The 23,329-nt window shown below is 39.5% G+C and overlaps 1 protein-coding gene and 1 pseudogene across 1 annotated transcript; both read right to left on the minus strand.

Annotated features, from left to right (window-relative positions):
* Positions 1–1,977: 1,977 nt before the first annotated feature.
* Positions 1,978–6,504, minus strand: LOC130733975 (putative disease resistance protein RGA1; annotated as a pseudogene).
* Positions 6,505–21,194: 14,690 nt separating this feature from the next.
* LOC130729038 (uncharacterized) lies at positions 21,195–23,072 on the minus strand. The gene has a single exon (XM_057580658.1). The coding sequence runs from the start codon at positions 23,070–23,072 to the stop codon at positions 21,195–21,197; it is 1,878 nt and encodes a 625-aa protein (XP_057436641.1).
* Positions 23,073–23,329: the final 257 nt, after the last annotated feature.

Raw genomic sequence — 23,329 nt, forward strand, 5'->3', positions numbered from 1 at the left:
CGTCAGGTTATTGTGAGCAGGGAAAGAGGAGTTACATTACATTCTTAACACAGCAGGAAAAATTAAGAAGTTGATTCTTCCAAATTTGTATATCTCATTCCTTTTGGATCCTAAAATTTGTTGCAAATGATTGTATATTACTGTATATATTATTTACTCTGTATTATTGATGCTGCTCTCATGATGATCAGCATCAACAGATAAGAATAATGTAATATATAAAATGGAAAGGCATTTCTCTTGCACATCTTGCTCTTCGTTTTTTCTTTTTAACATGCACTCTTTGTTTTTGGTCAATAGGATGCACTCTTTTTCTCTTATTTAAGCTATAATAAATTCACATATTTAGTGATATTATGGAGCAAGTGTAGCCAGAATAGCTTGAATTACATGATAACTGATACAGACAAGCTTACATAACCAAATGCCATATGTGATAATATCTATGTTTGATACAGGATTGAATAGTATCCTTCAAGTTAATTGTCCTTCATTTATGTGTTGATTCTTTGAGATAGTCTTCTGTCTATTGAATTGGATCATTAGATTGCATTAAATGCATGGAGATGATTCATTTGTCCTTGGTCTGGAAAGTGGTCTTCGCAGCAGCAAACATTAACGAGAGACATTTTCTTGACCCAAAAAAACTAGAAGACAAGACATGTGAAGGTGAGAAATAAAAGTATCATTCCACCAAATTAAAAATGCAATTGGTTGGCTATAGTTGATTCAAGGAGCTAAAAAGAGCTCCAATAATTCACAAGCTTTGAAACACACTTCACTGAACCAGAAAAAGAAAAGCTTCTTTCAATACATTCATGAGTGTCTAGTACCCATAGAGCTAATTTATGCAATTGCAAACTGTATAGTACTCATGAAATAAATCCCAAACCAAAATTTTATCAATCCAATAAATGAAAACGATGCATATCAAGATAGCTAGGAACACAGTGCAATTATTGACATGGAGTCTGAATGTATGGTATTCTGTTAAGAAAGTGACATGCTGAATTCAAGAGTCTTTAAGGATATATTTCAAATTATTGATTCAGTTCAATTGAAATAGGAAATAAATTGCATTCTGAATTTCTGATTACATGCATAAATAAAAGAAAACACAGTTTTTGTAACTTGTATAGAAGTAACCATGACAACTCCTAATGCTCTGAGCTTGTAATGGTCTCTGGTGCTGGTTTTCAGGTTGCCGACATTGCATTTGAATTGATTGATAGAATCCCTTTGGTGCCACTGGCATTAAGAAAAATGTGAGGAAGTTTTAGAAAAATATGGGGCAATTATCAATTTATAAGGAAAGAATATATGAACTTAACAAACCTGATCAGTTTCAACTAGGAATGGCTTAGTCCATCAATGTCACTCTGAACCGTGAGAAACAAGCAACATGATAATCACAAATACACAGACGGTACCAGAAAAGGGTTGAATAAACACTCACTCTTCAAAACATGTCTGCTTCTCCACCATCCAATGTATACTCGTGGGACGTGTGCTATATTGTCCCAATCCTCCAATTCACCCTGATTCCTTAATACTGAGCATCCCCAAATTTTCAGACTCTCAAGTCTCAAGTGAAGTGAGGTGTTGAAAACCATTCAGAAACGATCTCAATCTCCCACGAAGAGAAATCCCCAGAGTTTCGAAGGGAGCGGAGACATCCCCAACCTTGCTCTGATAATGACTCGAGCTCATCACACCGATCGCTTTACAGAAGCTCCAAAGCGTTGAGGTTGTTGAAGAACTCATCGGGCTATTCCTTCAATTTCAAGAAAGATATCTTCAGAGTTTGAAGACAAGTCATAGAGAAAATTCTAAAACACAATTCCAATCCAGAGATGCAAAAGTTGAAATGAGAAGAAGATAAGAGACTGAATTTGATTGGATGAGTTCTGAAGTAATCGATTACAATGCTAGCAAAAGTCTGCAAATAGAAAGTAGACAGGGAAAATTGCAGGGAAGAATTGGAACATATGACTTAGATTTTAATATAATACTGCAAGTTTGTCCGAGCTTCCATATTGGACCATGCACACTAGGTCCTAGAAACTTCATGTTACAGATATCTTATCCAAATGTGTTGAAATCCCACATCCTATCCATTTCCAGTTCTAATATGAAGTCTAGAAAATGAGCAAAGATATATATAACGATTCAAAACAAAGGAAGAAAATAAAATGATCTTCTGCAGAGTACAACTGATCCACAAATTTTACATAATCATAGACTTTAAAAAACAACTCAAGTATTTTATCAGGAAAATTACATGAATGTTATCAGAAGTAACTGTGAATAACTTCTAATGCTCTGAGCTTGGCATGGTCCCTGGTGCTTATTTTCAGGCTGTGGAGATGGCATTTGAATTGATAGACAGAATGCATTTGGTGACACTGGCATTAAGAAAAACATGAGGTCATTACAATAATCAAGTTAACAAACCTCAGATTTCAACATAGAATGATAATTGAGCAGAGAGCAACAATTTTTTCCAAACAAGAAACACCATTAAATTGATGAATGTTAATTGGAGAACATCCCATTGAATATCAACAAGAAAATCAAATCCTTTCTAAAAACACGAATAACACGAATAGAAAAAGCAAATTAGAAAGGCAATTAATAGAAAAAACGCGGAAGGGGTACGAGAGATCCTACCGAATTGGACTGAGAGGAGCAAATCAGAAATTCAATTCATGTCTTCTTCTTCAAGAGAATGTACACGTCTGGAACATGCGCTATCTTGTCCCAGTCCTCCCCTGTTCCCTCTTTACACCGCTCCTTTAATTCTGGGCAACCTTCAATTATCAGTCTCTCAAGTGCAGAGAGGTGTTGAAAACCATCCGGCAGCGATCTCAATCCTGGGCATCCCCAAATTCGCAGATATCGAAGGGAGTGAAGACCTTCCCAACCTTGCTCTGGTAAACACTCCAACTCATTGCACCCATCGATCTCCAGCTGCTCCAAAGCGTTGAGGTGTAGAATGTCATCCAGCAGCGATCTCAATCCTGGGCATTCCCGAATTCGCAGAGTTCGAAGGGAGTGAAGACCTTCCCAACCTTGCTCTGGTAAACACTCCAACTCATTGCACCCATGGATCTTCAGCTGCTCCAAAGCGTTGAGGTGTAGAATGCCATCCGGCAGCGATCTCAATCCTGGGCATCCCCAAATTCGCAGATATCGAAGGGAGTGAAGACCTTCCCAACCTTGCTCTGGTAAACACTCCAACTCATTGCACCCATCGATCTCCAGCTGCTCCAAAGCGTTGAGGTGTAGAATGCCATCCAGCAGCGATCTCAATCCTGGGCATTCCCGAATTCGCAGAATTTGAAGGGAGTGAAGACCTTCCCAACCTTGCTCTGGTAAACACTCCAGCTCATTGCACCCATGGATCTCCAGCTTCTCCATAGCGTTGAGGTGTTGAAAACCATCCGGCAACGATCTCAATCTTGGGCATTCCCAAATTTGCAGATGTCGAAGGGAGTGAAGACCTTCCCAACCTTGCTCTTGTAAACACTCCAACTCATCAAACCCACTGATTTCCAGAGACTCCAAAGCGTTGAGGTTGTTGAAGAGTTCTACTGGGAAGGATGTCAGGTGGCCATTACGAAGAAAGAGGGAAGTAAGACCAGTGAAATGGGAGACCGGCCTCAGTTGCTCATTTGTACAATCAGATAAAGTAAGGCTTGTAAGTGATGGAATGCATGATGGCAACTCAAGTTTAGGACAGTTCTTAATCTGCAACACAGAGACACGGGCAAACATCTCCCCTTTTTCCACTTTTAACAACCGCTCCAACTTTGGTAAGTCATCTAATCTGAGATCTTCTAAAGACGGGAAAGCTCTCACTTCCACACCATCGTAAGATTCATCATCATCTATGTACTTCATATTTTCCATTCCCTCAAGCACAAGTCTTCCTAAAGATGGCAGTTTACTGATCGATGAGAGTTGCATCATATTCTGGCAATCAGAAAGTTCAAGCTCAACTAAATTGCTGAGCAATCCAATCCAGCTTGGGGATTTTAACCCTGCATAGTGATGTATTCTCAACTTCTTGAGATTTGAGTGAGGTTGAAGCCCTTCAAGTACTCGATCCGTGTTAGTAGCATGATACCTGGTCTCATTGCTGCTACCCCATCCCATGACAAGAATAATTTGTGAAGACCGCTTTTACCCTTCAAATTGGCCTCTTGAGCTTCAGATAAACTGCATACGTGTTCGAGGCCTTCGATGTGCAGATCTCCTCCGAGTTTTAAGTCATGTAATTCTGTCAAGCTATATCCTGTCTTTGAACTAACAATGTAAACACTTAATGATTTCAGGCCGGATAATTTTCCAATGTTAGGGAACATACATGACAATAAATCACAATCTTCAATGACAAGACGTCTCAAATTCTGTAACCGAGTCAAGTGTTTGGGTAGACAAATAAGTTTGCTCAAAGAATTCAATTTCAAGATTTCCAATTTCCTCAAGCTATAAATTGAGTCGGGCAAGGTTTTTATCTCAATCTTATAAAGCTTCAAATACCTCAAATGAATTAAACTCCCTAATGATGATAAATTGGAAGAACTTGTTTGTAATACCCGAAGAGAGCAGTGGGTTGGGAGGCAATCATATTTTACCCAAGGGTTGAACTGATATAATGTTCTCAAGGAATCAACTTTGTTGAACGCTCCCCGGGTGAATGATAACTTTTTCCGGCCACAATATAGAACATGGTGTGTGTTTGCCGAAAAATTTGTCATGTTTGCATTCTCCAAAATAATACCTTCTTTCCCCAGGACAGATTCAGCAAGGTCATGGACAAGGTCGTGCATTTTGAAAGTAGTCAATCCTTCATTGTCGATAGAGATATCTTGGAAGAATGATTTTCGATACAATTCCTTCCAAATTGAATTACCTACATCTTCTACCTCCTTGTTTTTCGTGGATGAGATAAACCCATTGGCCATCCAAAGATAGATAAGATCTTCCTTAATGATTTTTGCATCTTTGGGAAATATGGCACAGAAAGCAAAACATTGTCTCAAGGTTGGAGTTAAATGAAAGTAGCTCAACATCAAAGCTGGCAAAATACATCTTTCATCAGGTAAATTCCAAAGGGTGCTTTCCTTAACTTCATGCCATTCTTTTACTTCATTCTTCAAGCGCAAGAGACCTCCTAATGCTCGTGCTGCAAGAGGTAATCCCCCACACTTTTTCACAATCTCCTTGCCTATAGCTACAAGCTCTGCACGCTCTTCATTGTTAGCTCCAAATGCATATTGCTTGAACAACAACCAACAATCATTCTCTGAGAGACCTTGCAAACGTTGAGCTTGACATGTTCCCATGATTTCTGCAACATCCATATCACGAGTGGATACTAAAACGGACTGTGGATTACACCTGAATCCAAGTCATCGCATTTTCCTCCTGAGATAGAATTGACAACGGAACACAAAATTCTCTTGACAGAGAAATTCTCGGAAACACAAATCCAAATCTGTTGGTTAAAAGTGCTACTCACCCGAGCATCATGATAGACCATCCGAGAAAGTGTTGTTTTCCCCATTCCACCGAGATCAACTATAGGATAGACAGAAAGCAAAGCAGAGTTGCGTTCTTCGCTGAGAAGAAACTCCACAATCTTCTCCTTTTCTTCTTGCCGTCCATATAGTTCTGGTTCATGAATGGTTGCCCAGGTTTCACGCCCTTCAGGTACTTCATCTCGCCTTCCCCCGTCACTCTCTTGTAGAATGAACTTGTTCTTGCCTTCAGCAATCTCATCAAATCTCCTTGTAATCTCTTTCAGCTTCTTGCCAATCTTCCTGCGGAACATGATGTTCTTTGGTTTGATCAAAGTGGACAATCCAGCAAGTCGATGGGACTCTGTGGAACATTCATCAAGGATATCATCTAGGACATACGCAGCATCTTTGAGTTGCTGCAGCCAAACCTTTATGGATTGGTTAGTTATTTGTTTTTTCTCAGCATCTTCAACAACAGCCTTGATCACTTGTAGTTTTTGTGACAGCTTTTCAGCCTTTTCCTTGATTCCAGAAATGGTTGCAAATTCGTTCTGAACCAGAGAGGCCAAATTCTCAAACACAACACCAAGTAAAGCCTCAGCCATCTTCAGAGATGCAAAAGTTGAAAAGGGAAGAAGATAAGAGACAGGTTTTGCTTTGATGATGAGATGAAGGTGGAAACAATGCTAGCAGAAGTTTGCTAAAAGTCAATTAACGGATAGAACTCTCAGAAAAAGATATTTTCAAGTGTGGTCTCTATTGGAGGAAATTCTAGGAAGCTACAGAATGCAAGTGCAATAATTCAATGAACAGTTCAAGGTTGAAAAGTAATCAAAAGCAATTGGTAGCCATTCATGTGCGTGGCAGCTGTTTTTAGAAAAAGATTGCTTTTTTGAAAAGATTATTCTGTAGCTGGATTGGTGAAAAATCAAAGCTTTAATAGGAAAGACAGTATTATTTAGGCATATGGAGTTACTAGCTGAAATAATCATGGAGTTACTAGTGTAGAAATATTAGTTTGAACTTTGAACTATACTACTATAGTGTGAGGGCCCATCCTACTTTGTTATGTGAGCAACTATTTAGGCCGAATAATTGCTGTTTTAACTGGTATATTATAATTGGTGGTTTTGGTTGATTGGGAACATGGACAAGCTGCATAGATTAATATCTGATGGCAAGTATGAAAATATGACAAAATGTTAGCCTTGAAAAGTATCTCTTCTCGAGGGAAAAGGGACTATCATCTTGCATAATGTCTTTTTATTGAGATGTACATTGTTGTCTCTTCCCACAAGAGTACCTCTCCACACTCCACAGGAGAAAAGGGAACAATTGCCAACGTGCAGCTCATTATGATGCACTTGGTTTACAACTTGAATGCTGGGAGTCATTTTTCCTTCATTTTTGAATTACGTCCCTTCTTTTCTGGTCAATTAATTAGAGTGTGTTTGTATACAAGTTTGATAAAAGTTAATGTACTTTTGGATGTATGGAATCGCTTTTCACATGTTTTCCACATTTAAGGGAGAAAACACAGCAGGAGGGAAAGACAAAAATAATAATATGTGGATTTAAAAAGTATGGTTTTTAAAAATGGTTATGTGGTTGGATTAGTGAAATATTTTGTATTTTTCTAAACCTTCAATCTATAAGTTATATATCAGAAGTAAGAACCACAAAAAGGGTTAGAGACCTTGAGCATATAGACTTGTAGCTGAAACAATTGTTTGGATTTAAAATTACTTTTACCAATATGATTTATGTTATGACTTGACTTAGGTGCCCACTAGGGTGGACCATTATTATTTTGGTCCACCGGTGCACCAGAGGGTATTTTTGACTTTTCCCTCTTTCTCTTCTCCCTTCCCCTGTCCCCTCCCTACCTGCTCCAAAATCACCATTTGATGTTCTATCTTCCGCAACAATGGTTCTCTCACAGACCACCGACCTCTTCGTCGCCGCCGCCGACTACCGCCACGACCCTCTTATCCCCACCCTCACCCTCACCCTTATTTCCTTTCCACCCTTCCCCCCTCTCACTGTGACAGCCCCAAAATCAGCTACCTCCATTTTTCTTGATCGAACTAGAAATGTTGCAGCAAAAACAGTGACAACCACAAAATCCCACCTTAGGTTTTATTTCCACCAAAAACGCAGCAAAAGGTAACACAATAGACCCTCTGTCAAAGCTCTGGGTTCCTAGATCTGTAAAGGGGAGAACAAGAATAATCGAAACTTTTTTCTCAATTAAAGAAATCCGAACCTTTTTTTCAGAAAAAGAAACAAACACAGTGCTGGGGAAGAGGAAAAAAAAAGAAACGGATCCTATGCTTCCCAAACAGGTTCCCATGAAGAAGAAACAGGGGAAGAGAGAGAGAACAGCAGAAACAGATCAACAGTGTTTCCGGCGCACGGCGCGGTGGCCTTGGCTGAAGATCGTGGTGAGGAGTGGATGCGCGGCGTGGCGAGGTTGAAACAGAGAGAGAAGCGAAGGAGAAACTGAGGAGGAGCGTTGGTGTGCGTCCTAAGACCGCCGACTTGAGCTACGGTGACCCGTGGACGGTGGAGACGAGGCGGCGGAGCGCGGCGTGGTCGCACTTGGCAACTGTCACTTGAGCAGGACTGTGCGCGTATTTAGCTATATCTTCTATGTGATGTGGATTTTTCTTCTGTTATCTTTTCAATTCAACTCAAGTCTCATCAATGGAGGTTGGTCAAGAAGAAAGCAAGCAAAAATGCTCAGTGATAGATCTGGTGAGAAAGCCTGCCTCTTTCCCAGAATCATGATACTGATGGAGAGGTTGAGTCTTGGAAGAAGTCCAGTTACGTATATACCCTTTTATTGTTCTTTTAATCCTAACCATTGATTTAGAGAATATTCTTAGATTCTTGCATCCAACTGTTTTTATCAATGGTTCACCGGTGGACCATAATATTAATGGTCCACCCTAGTGGGCACCTATGACTTATAGGAGATATAATCATTTATTTTTTAGGTTGATAGGTGAAATTTGTAACTTCATCTTTTTTCGCCATCATTCTTCGTGCATGTGGAAATTTGTAACTACTAGTATCTGAGTTGTCTCATTCCAACTGTATGGTACTAAATGTTTTTTGCTCACTATCATATCTATGAATTTTTAAAATGAGATAATTTCAGTAAAAATGACAAAATCAACCAGAATAGGTAAAAGTAATAGCATTGCTCAATCTTTCCCTCTTCTTGCCACTAAGGTGGAATTTCAATTTTTTATAAAAATGCCTAACTATTCTTTATGCCTAATTTATGGGAAGAGTTGCTGAATTTATCCGGCTGCCCCTAGCGAACTGACCCACGGTGGTTCAGTTACTATTTCCCACCTAAATTACAAAAATGTCCATTTAAATTATGAAATTTTTTTCTTCCTCTTTTGTCTTACAGTCCCTCCGGCGAGCCACCGCCTCCGGTAGTGAGCCACCGCTTCATCACCTCCGCTGCACACCGTTTGTCATTGCGAGCTCCTTGCGCCACCATCATTTTTGTAACCAGATCTGATAATTTAGTGGAGAAGAACAGAAGATGAAATGGTGGTTTTTGACCTGTGAAGGGGGATTTGTTAATCCATTCGAAAACACACAGGGAAGAGACAAGCTGTGTGGCTAAAACGAACGGTTACCAGACAGAAAAAGAGTACCGTGGTGGAGGACGGCAGATCGAGGGCGGGGGACCATGACCAAGGCGACGACGACGAGACTCTGGCCCAACGGCGTGAGGCTTTAAGCAGGGGCCCTTAAAGACTGGAACACAGTGGGGTTTGTGTTCATGGTGATACGATTGAAGGCTGGAGCATGTGCGACTCCGGTGCGGCGAAACAGAGTGTCTGGACCTGGTACTCGCGGCGGCGAGGGTCGATGGTCATGGTTGTGCCTCAGACGACGATGATGGCCAATGGGTCTTGATGGTTGGAGAGATTTGGTGGCAGATCTGGAAGTTTATTGGCGGATATGCAAGTTTTGGGGTGGATCTGCAAGTTTTTGTGGCAAAATCTGTTCTTGTAGTTTGGTTGGGGCTTTAATCAGAGGTTGAAGGTGGCTGAGGAGAGAAGGAGCACGGTGTTGGGTCAGGCGAGCGGTGTAAGGTGGGAGGAGGAGGTGGTGGCGGTGGAGGAGCAGTAGGCGGAGACTCGTTCGCCGGCGGTGGCAATCGTTTTTTCAACAGAGCAATTAAAAGAGTAGGAGGGATGGAGAATATGATAAACAGGGGTGTTTTCGTCATTACATCATTTTCATGTTTTGAATTTGAATCATTAAATATTTTAATATTATATCTAACGGTCTAGATAAAACTGATCCACGGTGGGTCAGTTTCGAACTGACCCACGCTAGGCAAAACTAATTTATCCAGAATTTAAAGCACATGATTGCAACATATATGTACTAACAATTTATTTTGTTAGGAACCAATTTATGAACTCAGAAATTAAGAACACAATAAGGAAATAAGAGAGAAGATCTAGTATTGATTATGAAATGGAATGAAGAATTACAGAGGAGAGAAAATGGAATTCCTCTTCACAGACAAGAGCCTAGCTCCTACAGATAGCACACAATGCAATCTGCTCTCTAACAATATGATTCTAACAGAATACCCCTCCCACTCTCCTCTCACTCCTTTTAATTACATGGTATGATTCTCCCTCTCACTCTCTTTCCCCACGTCACCCCCTTGGCTAACTAACTATGAGTCATGCCAACCTTGCCCCTTCTAGAATATACTTTCCATATTTTGGGCCTCACTGCCCCATCAACAATCAAAGGCACATTGCTAGCTTGTTGAGGACCCTGAGTTCTATCAATGCCTTCTCCATAAACTCTTGCCTTGTCCTCAAGGCAAAAAGAAGGAAACTGACTTTTCATCATATCCGCATCTTCCCAAGTAGCCTCTTCTGGTTGCTGCCCTTTCCATTGGACGAGGATTTGCTTGATAGATTGCCCTTGCAATTGAACTGTTCTGATGGCCAATACCTCAGCAGGCTCAATGAGAATTCCCCCATCTCCCTCAAGATCCGGAAGTTCCTCTCCCTCACGATAAGTTCCCACTGCTTTCTTTAGGAGGGACACATGAAAAACTAGGTGCACCTTAGATCCAGGGGGTAATTTAAGTTGGTATGCAACTGCTCCAACCCTTGCTACCACAGGGTAAGGGCCATAGTACTTGGCTGCCAACTTGGCATGGATTCTTGTGACCACAGACTTTTGGCGGTGGGCTCGGAGCTTAACAAAAACCCATTCCCCAATACTAAAGCTCCTGTCACTCCTCTTTCTGTCAGCAAACTGCTTCATCCTATCATGTGCCCTTGCCAGTTGTAGCCTTAGCTGTCTCAAAGCTTCATCACGTTCCAACAGCTCTTTTTGTACTGCCTCTACTCTGGTTTCTCCTTGTATCCAACGTGTTATAGTAGGAGAGGATCTACCATAAACTACTTCAAAAGGAGTCATACCTGTAGAATCATGGAAACAAGTATTGTACCAATACTCAGCCCAGGGTATCCATATGACCCAAGTCTTGGGTTGGTCTGCTATGAAGCATCTCAGATACGTTTCAAGGCACCTGTTCACCACCTCTGATTCCCCATCAGATTCAGGGTGGTAAGCAGTACTCATCTTCAATTTGGTTCCTTGAAGCTTAAACAGTTCCCTCCAGAAATTGCTTACAAAAATAGGGTCTCTATCACTTACAATAGAAGAAGGTACCCCATGTAGTCTCACTATTTCCTTCCCAAATACCTCAGCTATACTCTTTGCTGTGTAAGGATGCTTGAGAGGGATGAAATGAGCATATTTTGATAGTCTGTCGACCACCACTAAGATTGCTTCAAACCCTTTAGATTTGGGAAGCCTAGTTATGAAATCCATGGATAAATCTTCCCAAATTCTCTCAGGGATGAGAAATGGTTGAAGGAGACCTCCTGGAGAGCTTGCAAGGTATTTTTGTCTTTGGTAAACATCACATTGTTTCACAAAGTCTTGAACAGCAGTCTTCATTCCCCTCCAATACACATTGGCAGCCAATCTTCTATAGGTTCTACAAAACCCTGAGTGCCCTCCTTGTGGTGTGGTATGGAATTCAGTTAGCATGGTGTGAATCAAAGGTGATTTCCTTGGTAAGACCAGCCTTCCCTCATACAACAGAATGCCATTTTCATAAGTGTACCCCAGTGAGCAATCTTTCTTCTCATGGACAGACTTTATTATTTGTTGTAACTCTTCATCCTTACTGACTTCCTCCTTCATGTCCTTTCCTCCTAACCAGTCCACATGTAACCAAGCTGTTGTAGCTCCAAGGTCTCATTCACCCTTGAGAGAGCATCAGCTCCTTTGTTTAATTTCCCTGGCTTGTAACTGATCTCAAAATCGAACCCTAGCAACTTTGCAGCCCAGTTCTGTTGTTCCATAGTAACCACTTTCTGTTGTAGCAAATCTTTCAAGCTCCTTTGATCAGTGGTCACCTTGAAATGTCTGCCAAGTAGGTAAGGTCTCCAATGTTGGATTGCTAATCCCAAAGCCATCAACTCCTTCTCATATGCAGATTTAGAGAGATTTCTCACCCCTAATGCTTTACTGAAATAAGTAATTGGCCTCTTCTCTTGCATCAGTATAGCCCCTACTCCTACTCCTGAAGCATCACACTCAATGGTGAATTCTTTGGAAAAATCAGGTAAAGCTAGCACAGGTGAAGTAGTCAGTTTCTTCTTCAAGGTTTCAAAAGCCTCTTGTGCCTTCTCACTCCATCCAAAACCATTCTTCTTAGTTAATTCAGTCAAGGGTTTTGCTATTTAACCATAGTCCCTGATGAACTTTCTGTAGTACCCAGTCAAGCCTAGAAAGCCCCTCACCCCCTTGACATTCTTAGGTGTAGGCCAAGTTGTGACACTTTCTACCTTGCTGGGATCCACTTCAACTCCTTGCCCTGAAATCAGATGTCCTAAATACTCCACCTTTTCCCTTCCAAACAAGCATTCTTGCGGTTTGCAACCAGCCCTTGCTCTCTCAGAATACCCAACACCTCTTGTAGGTGCTCTAAGTGAGATGGCCAATCCTTACTATAGACTAGTATATCATCAAAGAACACCAACACACTCTTCCTGAGAAGATGTCTGAAAATCTCATTCATGAGACTTTGAAAGGTTGATGGTGCATTCATGAGGCCAAAAGGCATTACTAAAAACTCATAGTGGCCCTCATGAGTCCTAAAAGCAGTTTTGTGTACATCCTCTTCTTTGACTCTCACTTGGTGATAACCTGATTTGAGATCAAGCTTGGAGAAATATTGTGCCCCATAGAGTTCATCAAGCAGCTCTTCTATGACTGGTATTGGAAACTTGTCAGGTATGGTTACCTTATTTAAAGCTCTGTAATCCACACACATCCTTCAGCTCTGATCCTTTTTTTTCACTAAAATAACAAGACTGGAAAACGAGCTGGTGTTGTGCCTTATAACCCCTCCCTCCAACAATTCCTTCACCTGATTCTCAATCTCATTTTTCTGGTGATGGGGATACATGTATGGCCTTACATTCACAGGTCCTTCGCCCTCCTTGAGTGTGATAGCATGTTGTTTGTTCCTTTTAGGTGGTAGGCCTTTTGGAGCTTGGAAAACCTCAGAATGTCTCTCCAATATCTTGTCCAACTCAGCTTGTTGAACTCCAGTCACTCCCATTCTAGCATTTTCCAATTGAACCTTCTCCTTACCAAGGTAACCTGAAAATTCAGCTCTACTAATCATAGTTTGCAATGCCACTAGCAGCCCTTCTTGCTCATCATGACCCTGCAGAGTAACCCACTTGTGTCCTGACCAGAAACTCATAGTCTTCTTGTCCCAATTGACTATCATATCCCCTAAGGTTCTAAGCCACTCTATTCCCAACACCATATCCACATTTCCCAATTCGAAGAGTTGGGCATCCACACGCAGAGGATGGTTTCCAGCTACTATCATCAGCTCCTTGCACTTCCCCTTAGTTCTTTCTTGAGAACCATCTCCAAGAGTGATTCTTAGGGAAGGTGTGTCCACTGCTGTCTTACCAAGCTTGTGCACCAAAGAAGTGCTAATAAAATTATGGGTTTCCCCACTATCTATTAATATCACAATTGGCAGCCCCTGAATGAATCCCAGTAGCTTGATAGTTTGGGGTTTGTCCTTTCCCACTTGTTCCACCTGGGACAAACTCATGGAACTCAGCTCACCTTCAGAACTTTCTTCATCTTCAGTGACCTCTACCGCTAGCAGATTTCCCCCTCCTTCCTTATCCTCCTCATCCTCCACAATCAGTACTCTTAGCTGTTTATCAGGGCACTGATGCATAGGATGAAAAGCACCCCCACACTTGAAGCACAATCCCTTCTGTCTCCTCTCCATCAGTTCATTGTATGAGAGATGAGTGAATCCTCTGTCCCTGGGTGTGGAGCGTCTCTTCTCAGGTAGGGCCTGTCTATCATTGTGAGGCCCATTTCCTCCAGCACGTGAATTATTGTAACCCGAGCCCGTGTTTGTTTCCTTGCTTCCCTTAACAAAAACCCAATCAGAGCTCTTATTGGACCCTGATCCGTTTGCCCGGTTTCCTCCAAGCGACGACCGAGTCGGGCGCGTATGACCAGGTCCACCATCGTCCATCGTCTCCCTTTCTACAGCTCTCGCTATTTGCAAGATTTTCATCCTACTTAAATCCGCCATGGTTACCATGCTCTGAATCTCCCCCTTCAATCCATGAAGGAAATATCCCAGAAATTGCTTCTCAGGTAGACGAGGGATTTGCGCCGTTAGGTACTCGAAAGCGGTGATTTATTCTTCCACGGTTCTCTGTTGTCGGAATTCAGTGAGTTGTTCGTAAACGTCGCCGTCACCTTGGCCTCCGTAGCGCTCCAACAGCGCGCACTTGAAGCGTTCCCATGTCAAATTCTCTTCTTCGCTGAAGAACGAATTGAAGAAGTGAATCGTGGGTCCTTCCATACACAGTTGAGCCAAGCTAGCTCGAACCTCTGGTGGCGTATCCTGTACCCTGAAGTAGACCTCCGCGCGCGAAATCCATCCCGCGGTATCGTCACCATCGAACATGGGGAGTTCAACCTTCTTCGCTGACTGCCGAAACTCCGATAGCACATCTCCGGTGAGTCTGATCATGCTTCCTTTTCCCGATCCTGACCCATGATTTGCCTCCTTCACGGGGGTCGCGTTGTCGCCGGTGGAATCATCATCGAGCTTCGTCTTGCCTATGGATTTTTCCAGCAGCGCGATGAGCGTTTCCTGGTTACGTTCCATCGTTGTCAACGACGACTTGACTCCGGAAAGCTCTGCTTCCAGCGTCAAGATTTTCGCCTCCATCTCCTTGCTCGTTCCTTTGTGCTGTTTCTTGGGTGGCATTCAATGGCTCTTCCTCGATTTGGATCCGGCAGGTCGGACCAAATTGTTAGGAACCAATTGATGAACTCAGAAATTAAGAACACAAGAAGGAAATAAGAGAGAAGATCTAGTATTGATTATGAAATGGAATGAAGAATTATAGAGGAGAGGAAATGGAATTCCTCTTCACTGACAAGAGCCTAGCTCCTACAGATAGCACACAATGCAATCTGCTCTCTAACAATATGATTCTAAGAGAATACCCCTCCCACTCTCCTCTCACTCCTTTTAATTACATGGTATGATTTTCCCTCTCTCACTCTCTTTCCCCACGTCACCCCCTTGGCTAACTAACTATGAGTCATGCCAACCTTGCCCCTTCTAGAATATACTTTCAAAAGAGCTGAGCTGATTTTGAAGGTGCTCAGCTGATTTTTAGTGGAATGGTTCTGTTTTAAAAGAGCTGAGCTGATTTTGAAGGTGCTCAGCTGATTTTTAGTGCCTAAGCAGTCTGATTTAAAGTTTGGGCAACTTGTTTTTTACATTATAACATGGATTGTTGATCTCTGTATTTATTGCATCTGTTTATAGGGTTCAAAGTTGCTCACCTCCGCGGCTCTCCTAATTTATGCTTATGGTGCTGGTGGCTTTCCTGCTTGGGGCATTAATTTAACTATTTTGTCCTAATTTCATGAGCAGTTGCTGTTTAACTACATTTAAAGAACTAGAATTGCTGAATTGTTCTAGCTCTTTTAGGCTATTATGTTTTCTTTTTTGCTGGGACCTTGGATGTTTAACTCACTTGAGAGAGTGTGTTCTCAAGATCTCTTTTTATTTTAATAAATTTTCATTGAAAAAATATGTATATTCAGGTCAAATTCGTGGGAAAAAAAAAACTGGTTGAGCATTCACATCGGTTTTCAGTCTAACCGATGTGAAAAGTATATTTTTCACGTGAAAAGTATACTTTTCACATCGGTTTTTTGTCTAACCGATGTGAAAAATATACACATTTCACATCGGTTGGATGACAGAACCGATGTGAAAAGTTTACATTTCACATCAGTTGGCTGACTTAACCGATGTGAAAAGTGTATATTTCACATCAGTTGGTTGACTGAACCGATGTGAAAGGTATACTTTTCACATCGGTTATAAACCCGATGTGAAAAGGTTAGGAGATACCACATCAACATTGTTTACATCGGATAAAAACCGATGTTAAAACTCAAAAATACCCGATGTAAAAACTAGTTTTTCTAGTAGTGCAACAGTCAGAGCCACATTGCTAGCTTGTTGAGGACCCTGAGTTCTATCATATTGCAATTTTGGTTTTAGTATTCGTTGTTGGTTTTTTATGAATAACTTGTGATTCTCGTTTCAGTCATTCACTAATGTTTACATGTCTCTAATTATTAGGTTGTGGTAGCAAGATTGTGGCTATGGGGGAAGAAACCACCGTCCTTCATCGCTGTCCATTTCAGACCCTAGCAGTAGCAGCACCTTCAAGTTCTCAAATTGTTTGAATGGTTGATTTGGGAAAATGAAGTCTTTAACAGAATGAGGAATGCTGCAAGGAGAAGAAGAAAATACTATTTTAAACTAACTAACAACTCATTTTAATTTGTAAACATGTAAAATTTAGTTTGTTTTGATTAACATTGATTTTTTTGAGAGAGATTAACATTGATTGACTGTAAGTTAAATTCATTTTTATTGGTTGACTGAAATCGAGTCTCACTATGGCATTGATTAACATTTTGTGTTTTTTCCATGTCAAGTTATTGTGAACATAGAAAGAGGAGTTACATTACATTCCTAACACTGCAAGAAAAATAGATAGATGAAGTTGATTCTTCAAAATTTGGATATCTCATTCCTTTTGGATCCTATAATTTGGTGCAAATGACTGTATACATTATTAACTCAGTATTATTGATGCGGATATCTTCATGATCAGCATCAACAGATAAGACTAACATAATATATCAAAAATGGAAAGGCAAATATATCCGTTTCCCACCTTTCCTGTTTTTTTTCTTTTTAACATTCACTTTTTTTTGTCAATAGCATGCACTTTTTCTGTTATTCAAGTGTAACCATTGTAGTTTGATAACTGATACAGACCAGCTTACATGACTAGGGACCAATTAGTCTATGCAATTTGCCAAATGCCACATGGTAATCTTTATGTTTGCTATAGGATTGAATAGTAATTAATGCTCCTCTATTCATGTGTTCTTTTCTTTGAGATAGTCTTCTATCCATTGGATTGGATAATTAGATGTCAGGATATGCAAATTAACTTGAAGACACATGGTTAGAATAAAAATTAGGAGTTGACATCGTCCATTCTTGTCAAGTGTTAATACTCTCATGTCTCTCATGTGATATGAGAGGATCCCAATCCATAGTTAATTGTGTGGGGGAACTTCCGAGAATGTCATTTGAATTCTTAGTAACAGGTTGGCTGATTGATTTGCCTTTAGCATTTGATCAGATGAAGTGTAAAAGTTAAACAGATGAAGATATTTTTGTAGGAAGCTTGAAATTATAGTAATCAATATATATTAGAAAAGAACAACTTCTAGCATGACGTGTCGCTCTCACAGGCCAAGTTAGTGACGTGTCGCTCCCAGATTAATTCTCACCTAATATTTTACATGTAAGCTCTTTCTCCTTGACCCCACTTGCCACATGTGCCCTGATTTTTCCTTACCTTATTTCTCCTTAATAAAAAAATACATTTTTAAATTTTAGATTTGATAAGAATTTAGGTTTTTTATTTCTTGATTTTATCTTAATTTATTTTTGATTTATTTTTAGAGTATTAATTAATTTTTATGGTATTTTTATTGAATTTTCGGATTTTTAATTAATTCTAGATTTTATGAGTTTTTATTGTGATTTGCTAGATTTTGATAGTTTTTATCTATTTTTATTTAGTACATTTTTAAATTTTAGATTTGATTAGGATTTATGTTGTTTATTTCTGTATTTTATCTTAATTTATATTATTATTTATTTTTAGAGTATTAATTATTTTTTATGGTATTTTTATTGAATTTTCGGATTTTATTTAAATCGGGATTTTATGAGTTTTTATTGTGATTTGCTAGATTTTGATAGTTTTTATCTATATTTATTTAGTACATTTTTAAATTTTAGATTTGATTAGGATTTATGTTGTTTATTTCATGATTTTATCTTAATATAAAATCTGTGATAAGTGATTTAAATCAATAATACATCCCATCAGCAAAAACCCTTTTAAAACCCTGCCTACCTCCACTATCTCCTCCATGGAATTCATCTCCTCCATGCAATTTTCATCTCATCCACTTTGCCATCGACTTGCAATCGCATCCCTTCGATTTGCTGCCTTGGACTGATTGGGAAGGTTGCAGATGGAGGTTTCAAATTATTTTCTTCCTTTGCTTGCATAATATGTTATGATGTTTTTCAATTTTATTTTACTTTACCTTTAACTTTCATTCACTCATGTTTGACTTCAAGGTCAATTTCGTTCATCACTTGCCATGCTAATTTCAAATTCTTTTCTTCAGGTTTTTTTTTATAGATATTCCACCAAAAGAGATTCTTTGGAAGCCATGGATGGTGAGTCCATTTTATATTCTATATGGAATTTTTCAATATTTTGATTTGTTTTTTATGTTTTCTGATTCTCCTTTGTATGTGATTCTATTTTATTCGTTTTTCTTAATTTGCATCTAAAATTTGTGTCCTATGTTATAGGAGGTGAAACATTGATATGTGTATGTTTTGATTAACCTAATCATTGTCAGTGAAGTGGATTGAGGGAGTGAAAGAATTGAGGGGAGAGAAAGGAGAAGTTGTAGATTTTTTTCCTTGCAACTTTTTTATTTGGTAATTTTTTTCTTTTTGCCTGCTTCTTGCACCGAGGAAATTAATTATTATTGTTGGTGCTTGCCGTTACAACCACAGAACTACATATCATGGGTGAGATTTTATTGCTTATCTTTGTTCGCTCAAGCTATACTATTGAGGTTAGACTTTTAAAACTGGGGCTATCCTTTCTAATATGCTAAACGCCTAAACCAATGTTCTAATAATAAATTGATTTCTTTGGCTTCCCTGGAAACATTTGACATGAATTTATCCGTAGGTACAAAACGACAATGAGGTGCATACCTCTTTCTGACAACACTCTCTGATTCTCAGCTAGCTGAAGATGAAACATGATTGATGACTCAAGATCTTATCTTGCTCTCATTTCAAGTAAGCCACGAAACATGTGAGACCAGTACTCATAGAGGTTTTTCTCAGTCCAACCTAACATTGAACGATGATCCCTCTACCTAATGTCTACTACAAGCTTGCAAAAAATGTAAAGGATTGTACTATATATATATACCTTCTCCAAGTCTACTATCCGCTTTACAATTTTTGATAAAGATCAAGAAAAGTTGTTTAAGAAGATCTCATAGTAGACAAACAGACAAATGCTCAATAGTGGATTGTTTGTACCTCATACAACGGGATAAAGAAGAACTAGTGAGTCTATTCAAAATTAAAGCTTTAATATAATACGAGAAATTATTTCTAAGTCATTCATTTTCATAAAGCCTCTTAGTAACACTTAACTCTTATCAATATATATTAGAAAAGAAGAACTTTCATAGTGACGTGTCAGCACCAGATTAATTCTTAGTGACGTGTCAGCACCAGATTAATTCTCATAAAAATTATTCCACGTGTCAATTTGTTAGAGGGTATAATTTTCAATTAATATATGTTTTAATTTTATATATTCTAAACTAATTAATTGATTTTATTTTAGAAGATATAATTTTCAATTGATATATGTTTTAATTTTATATATTCTAAAATAATTGATTCATATTATTTTAAAAGATATGATTTGGTCTTTTAATTTATTTTTAAAATATATTAATTAATATTTAATGAATTTTCGATTTTTTTTATTAATTCGGGATTTTATGAGTTTTTATTGTGATTTGCTAGATTTTGTTAGTTTTTATCTATTTTTTTTAGTACCTTTTTTAATATTATATTTGATTGGGATTTAGGTTTGAAATTCGTATTCACCTAGGACAGATGTGATACACAATGTTGCAACAATGTGTAGCACAACAAAACACAATCAGAGTATCAATAATAAACAAACAGTTAAAACACAAGGAGTTGTTAACCCAGTTCGGTGAACATCACCTACGTCTGGAGGATACCAATCCAGGAGTCAATTCACTATCAAATAATAGTTCTCAGGTCACATAAAAGTCCCTCCTATACCTAAGTACCCCCCCTTAGTATAGAGCCTCTTATATGTTCACCACTATTACACAAGTGAATCAAGCTTAGCCCTTCTCCTCTAAGCTATGAGAAAACTTTCTCTAACTCCTAACAATCACTGCCACAGTGATCAAGACATGTTTATCAAAAACAGTTTGATGAGATTACAACTCAACTAAACAAATTCAACTCAGTACTTTGATGAACTAAAGCACTAAGTTGGTACAACACTCACAAGAGGACTCACAAACAAAACCCTAAAATCAATATCTGAATCTCTGAATCCGTGCACAGCTAGGGTTTACAAGTTCCTTTTATATAGACGTTCACTTGGGGCTTGGATCTTCAATGGGCTGAACGTCATAGAGTCCACTAACACACTTCTGGAAAGAATCTTCATGGAATCAAATCTTACCAGAATAAAATAACAGAACCAAGTAAAACAGAATTTGAGATAGACTTGGTCCATACGATATTAATCTTGTTACTTCAGCCAAGAGTAAAACAAACACGCCTTCAGAAGATAAAACGCACAGCATAGGATAAAAACTTCTGAATCACCATACAGTTAGCAACCTCACAACAAGCTTGACTTTAACAACTGAACAAGCAACATATGTAATTCCACCATGTTGCTCCAGATGTTGGAACATATGGTTGCCCATCATGTTTTGAGCAAAATGCAGCCAATCAAAAGAACTACAATCTCCCCCTTTGGCAAATTTTTGCTAAAACATGGTCAGACAGCCAAACAATGCTAAAAACAACAAACTCATCCATTTGCACACAACAGCACACAGCATATGATGAACGTACCACCCTACTGAACAACATCAAACTTAGTCTGAACAAAAACACTCAAGCAACAGTACTAACAAGCAACAGTACCATTCTCCCCCTTATTAGCAGAAATTGTCAAAGGGTGCAGAGAAACAACAAAAGTCAACAAAATAGTACAACCATATTGAAGAGATGAAGGAACAAGGGCACTAATCACTAGTAGTATCATCATCAGAAGTACCAACATCAGCTTGAGCATGAGCAGCAGCATTGTCTTCAAGAGGCCTCTTGCCTTTAGTCAACTGCAGAATGAGAGTGTCCACATTCTTCTTCCTCAATGTACAACTAGTAATTGTGTCCTGAAGCATCTTAGACACAGCAATAAGCGCAGCAATTGGAGTCTCAGGAGTCTTCTGAGAGGAAGTACCCTCCCCCTGAGTCATCTCAGCCAAACCAGCAACATCAGAAACATGGGCACCAGCTAGCAGCCTGGAATCAATAGTGAGAAGACTAGCTTTCTGGCTAGGAACCTCATCATCACGGAGAATTTGAGGATGTTGACTCAAAATAATCCCACAAATTAAACAAGGAAAACCAATAGGAAGCCTGACAGCAAAAGTTTCAGCATGCTTCATAGTTTGAGCAAAGACATATTCACCAAAATCAAACTGAGTTTGAGTTCCAACCAGGTAAATTAATTTTGCCAAACCTGAAGAAACATCTGAGCTATGAGTGGTAGGAGCCCAATTTGCAGCACCAATGCGATTCAAGATAGCATACTTCACACTCAAATAAGTAGAAGACAGCAATCCTTTAGCAGGCCATACCATAGTCTGACCAGCCGTGAGTTCTTTAGTGATAGCACTCAATGACAGCTCTTCATTTCCTGTGGCAACAGTGCTCCTTCCCAAATACTGGTTAATGATCTCAGGTGAAAAATGGACACACTTACCACGCACAAAAACTTTCCTGAAATCAGGATGCCCAGAAACAGTGCAATTTGTAGTCACATTCACAATAAATTCTCTCACCAACTTGTCATAGCAGCCACCTATCTCAGTAACAGTTTTCAATAACCCAGCAGCCTCAAGAAGTTTCATAATTTCTTGACAATGCAGAATCTCACCAGTCAATTCCCTCTCTTGAGCAATCCTGCGCTGATAAACATACTTCCACTTACCAACACTCTCTTCAGAGTGAAAAGAAATGTTATCCAAAGGAGCAGCAGGCACATTTTCTGGAATTCGTTTCCCAATCTTGCGCTTCCGAGCAGCAGAACCAGTATCTGACTTATCCAACTCCTCAGTTGGAGTCTCATCAACAACAGGAGCAGCATTATCTTTGTGAACCTTTCTCTTGACATTCTGGACAACAGGAGTATCATCATCAAGAATAATGACCTTCTTGCTCTTCTTGTTCTCACTCAAACCCAAACCTAACTTCTTGCCAGAGGAACGCGTAGAGTACTTACGAACAACAGTCATCTTTTGCCTTTTTGAAGCAACAGAAGCAGAAGCACCAAGGGTGTTGATCAACACCTCATCAGATTCTGAGTTTTCAATAACATCCTGAACATCCTCGACATGCATAGTTTTATCGACAGAGGGAGTAGAGATGGGAACCATTACCTCTTCCTCAAGATGATCAGAATCCTTGTTGCAATCAGTATCAACACCGTGGCTTGATTGGTTGTTGCTTGGTGATGGAACAATTGGATCTACATTTGCATGTAAAACTTCCTTGAGAGGAGTTTCCAACACTTCAGTGATACGAGAATCATCAACATCGTCACCCGTACTTGGATTGATCTCAGCCTCGGAATTCACTCTCTGAGTAGCCTCAGAGCCTCTAGTTACCATCTTCCTCTTCGCTTTGGACGCATCTGACTTGGATCGTGCCTTTTTCCCTTTCTTCTTGTGCGGATCAGATGATGGTTGAGAGATACCTTGAGCAATTGTGATTTCACTGGTATGAGGAGAGGATTTGGAAACCCTTGAAGATTTTGGGGTTTTGGATTTCAGACCCATTACCTTTACTCCGTAAGCATTCATCTCAGGAGTGAGTTTCTTGCTAGAATCTTGACTCATGGTGAAGAAGACACACAGAAGGAAACACGGGTCTTCAAGAAAAGAATGGACGGTTTTGGAGTGAGTTTCAGAGATTGGAAGTTGCACAGTGGAAGTTGCAGGAGAGATTATCAAGAAACAATGGAAATTCCTGATTAAGCGTGTCTCAGAAGTAATAACAAAATAGCCGTTGGCACACACAAATCCCTTTAATTGCTATAATTCCTCAAATAAACAGATACCCAATAACTGCCTCAATTTTTCAAACTGTGTGGCAT

Source organism: Lotus japonicus, chromosome 1 (assembly GCF_012489685.1).
Source record: "Lotus japonicus ecotype B-129 chromosome 1, LjGifu_v1.2".
Taxonomy (NCBI): domain Eukaryota; kingdom Viridiplantae; phylum Streptophyta; class Magnoliopsida; order Fabales; family Fabaceae; genus Lotus; species Lotus japonicus.

Bases quoted from the DNA above. Each gene is read 5' to 3' on its own strand.
- LOC130729038 (XM_057580658.1), bottom strand. From the start codon at position 23,072: ATGAGTCAAGATTCTAGCAAGAAACTCACTCCTGAGATGAATGCTTAC.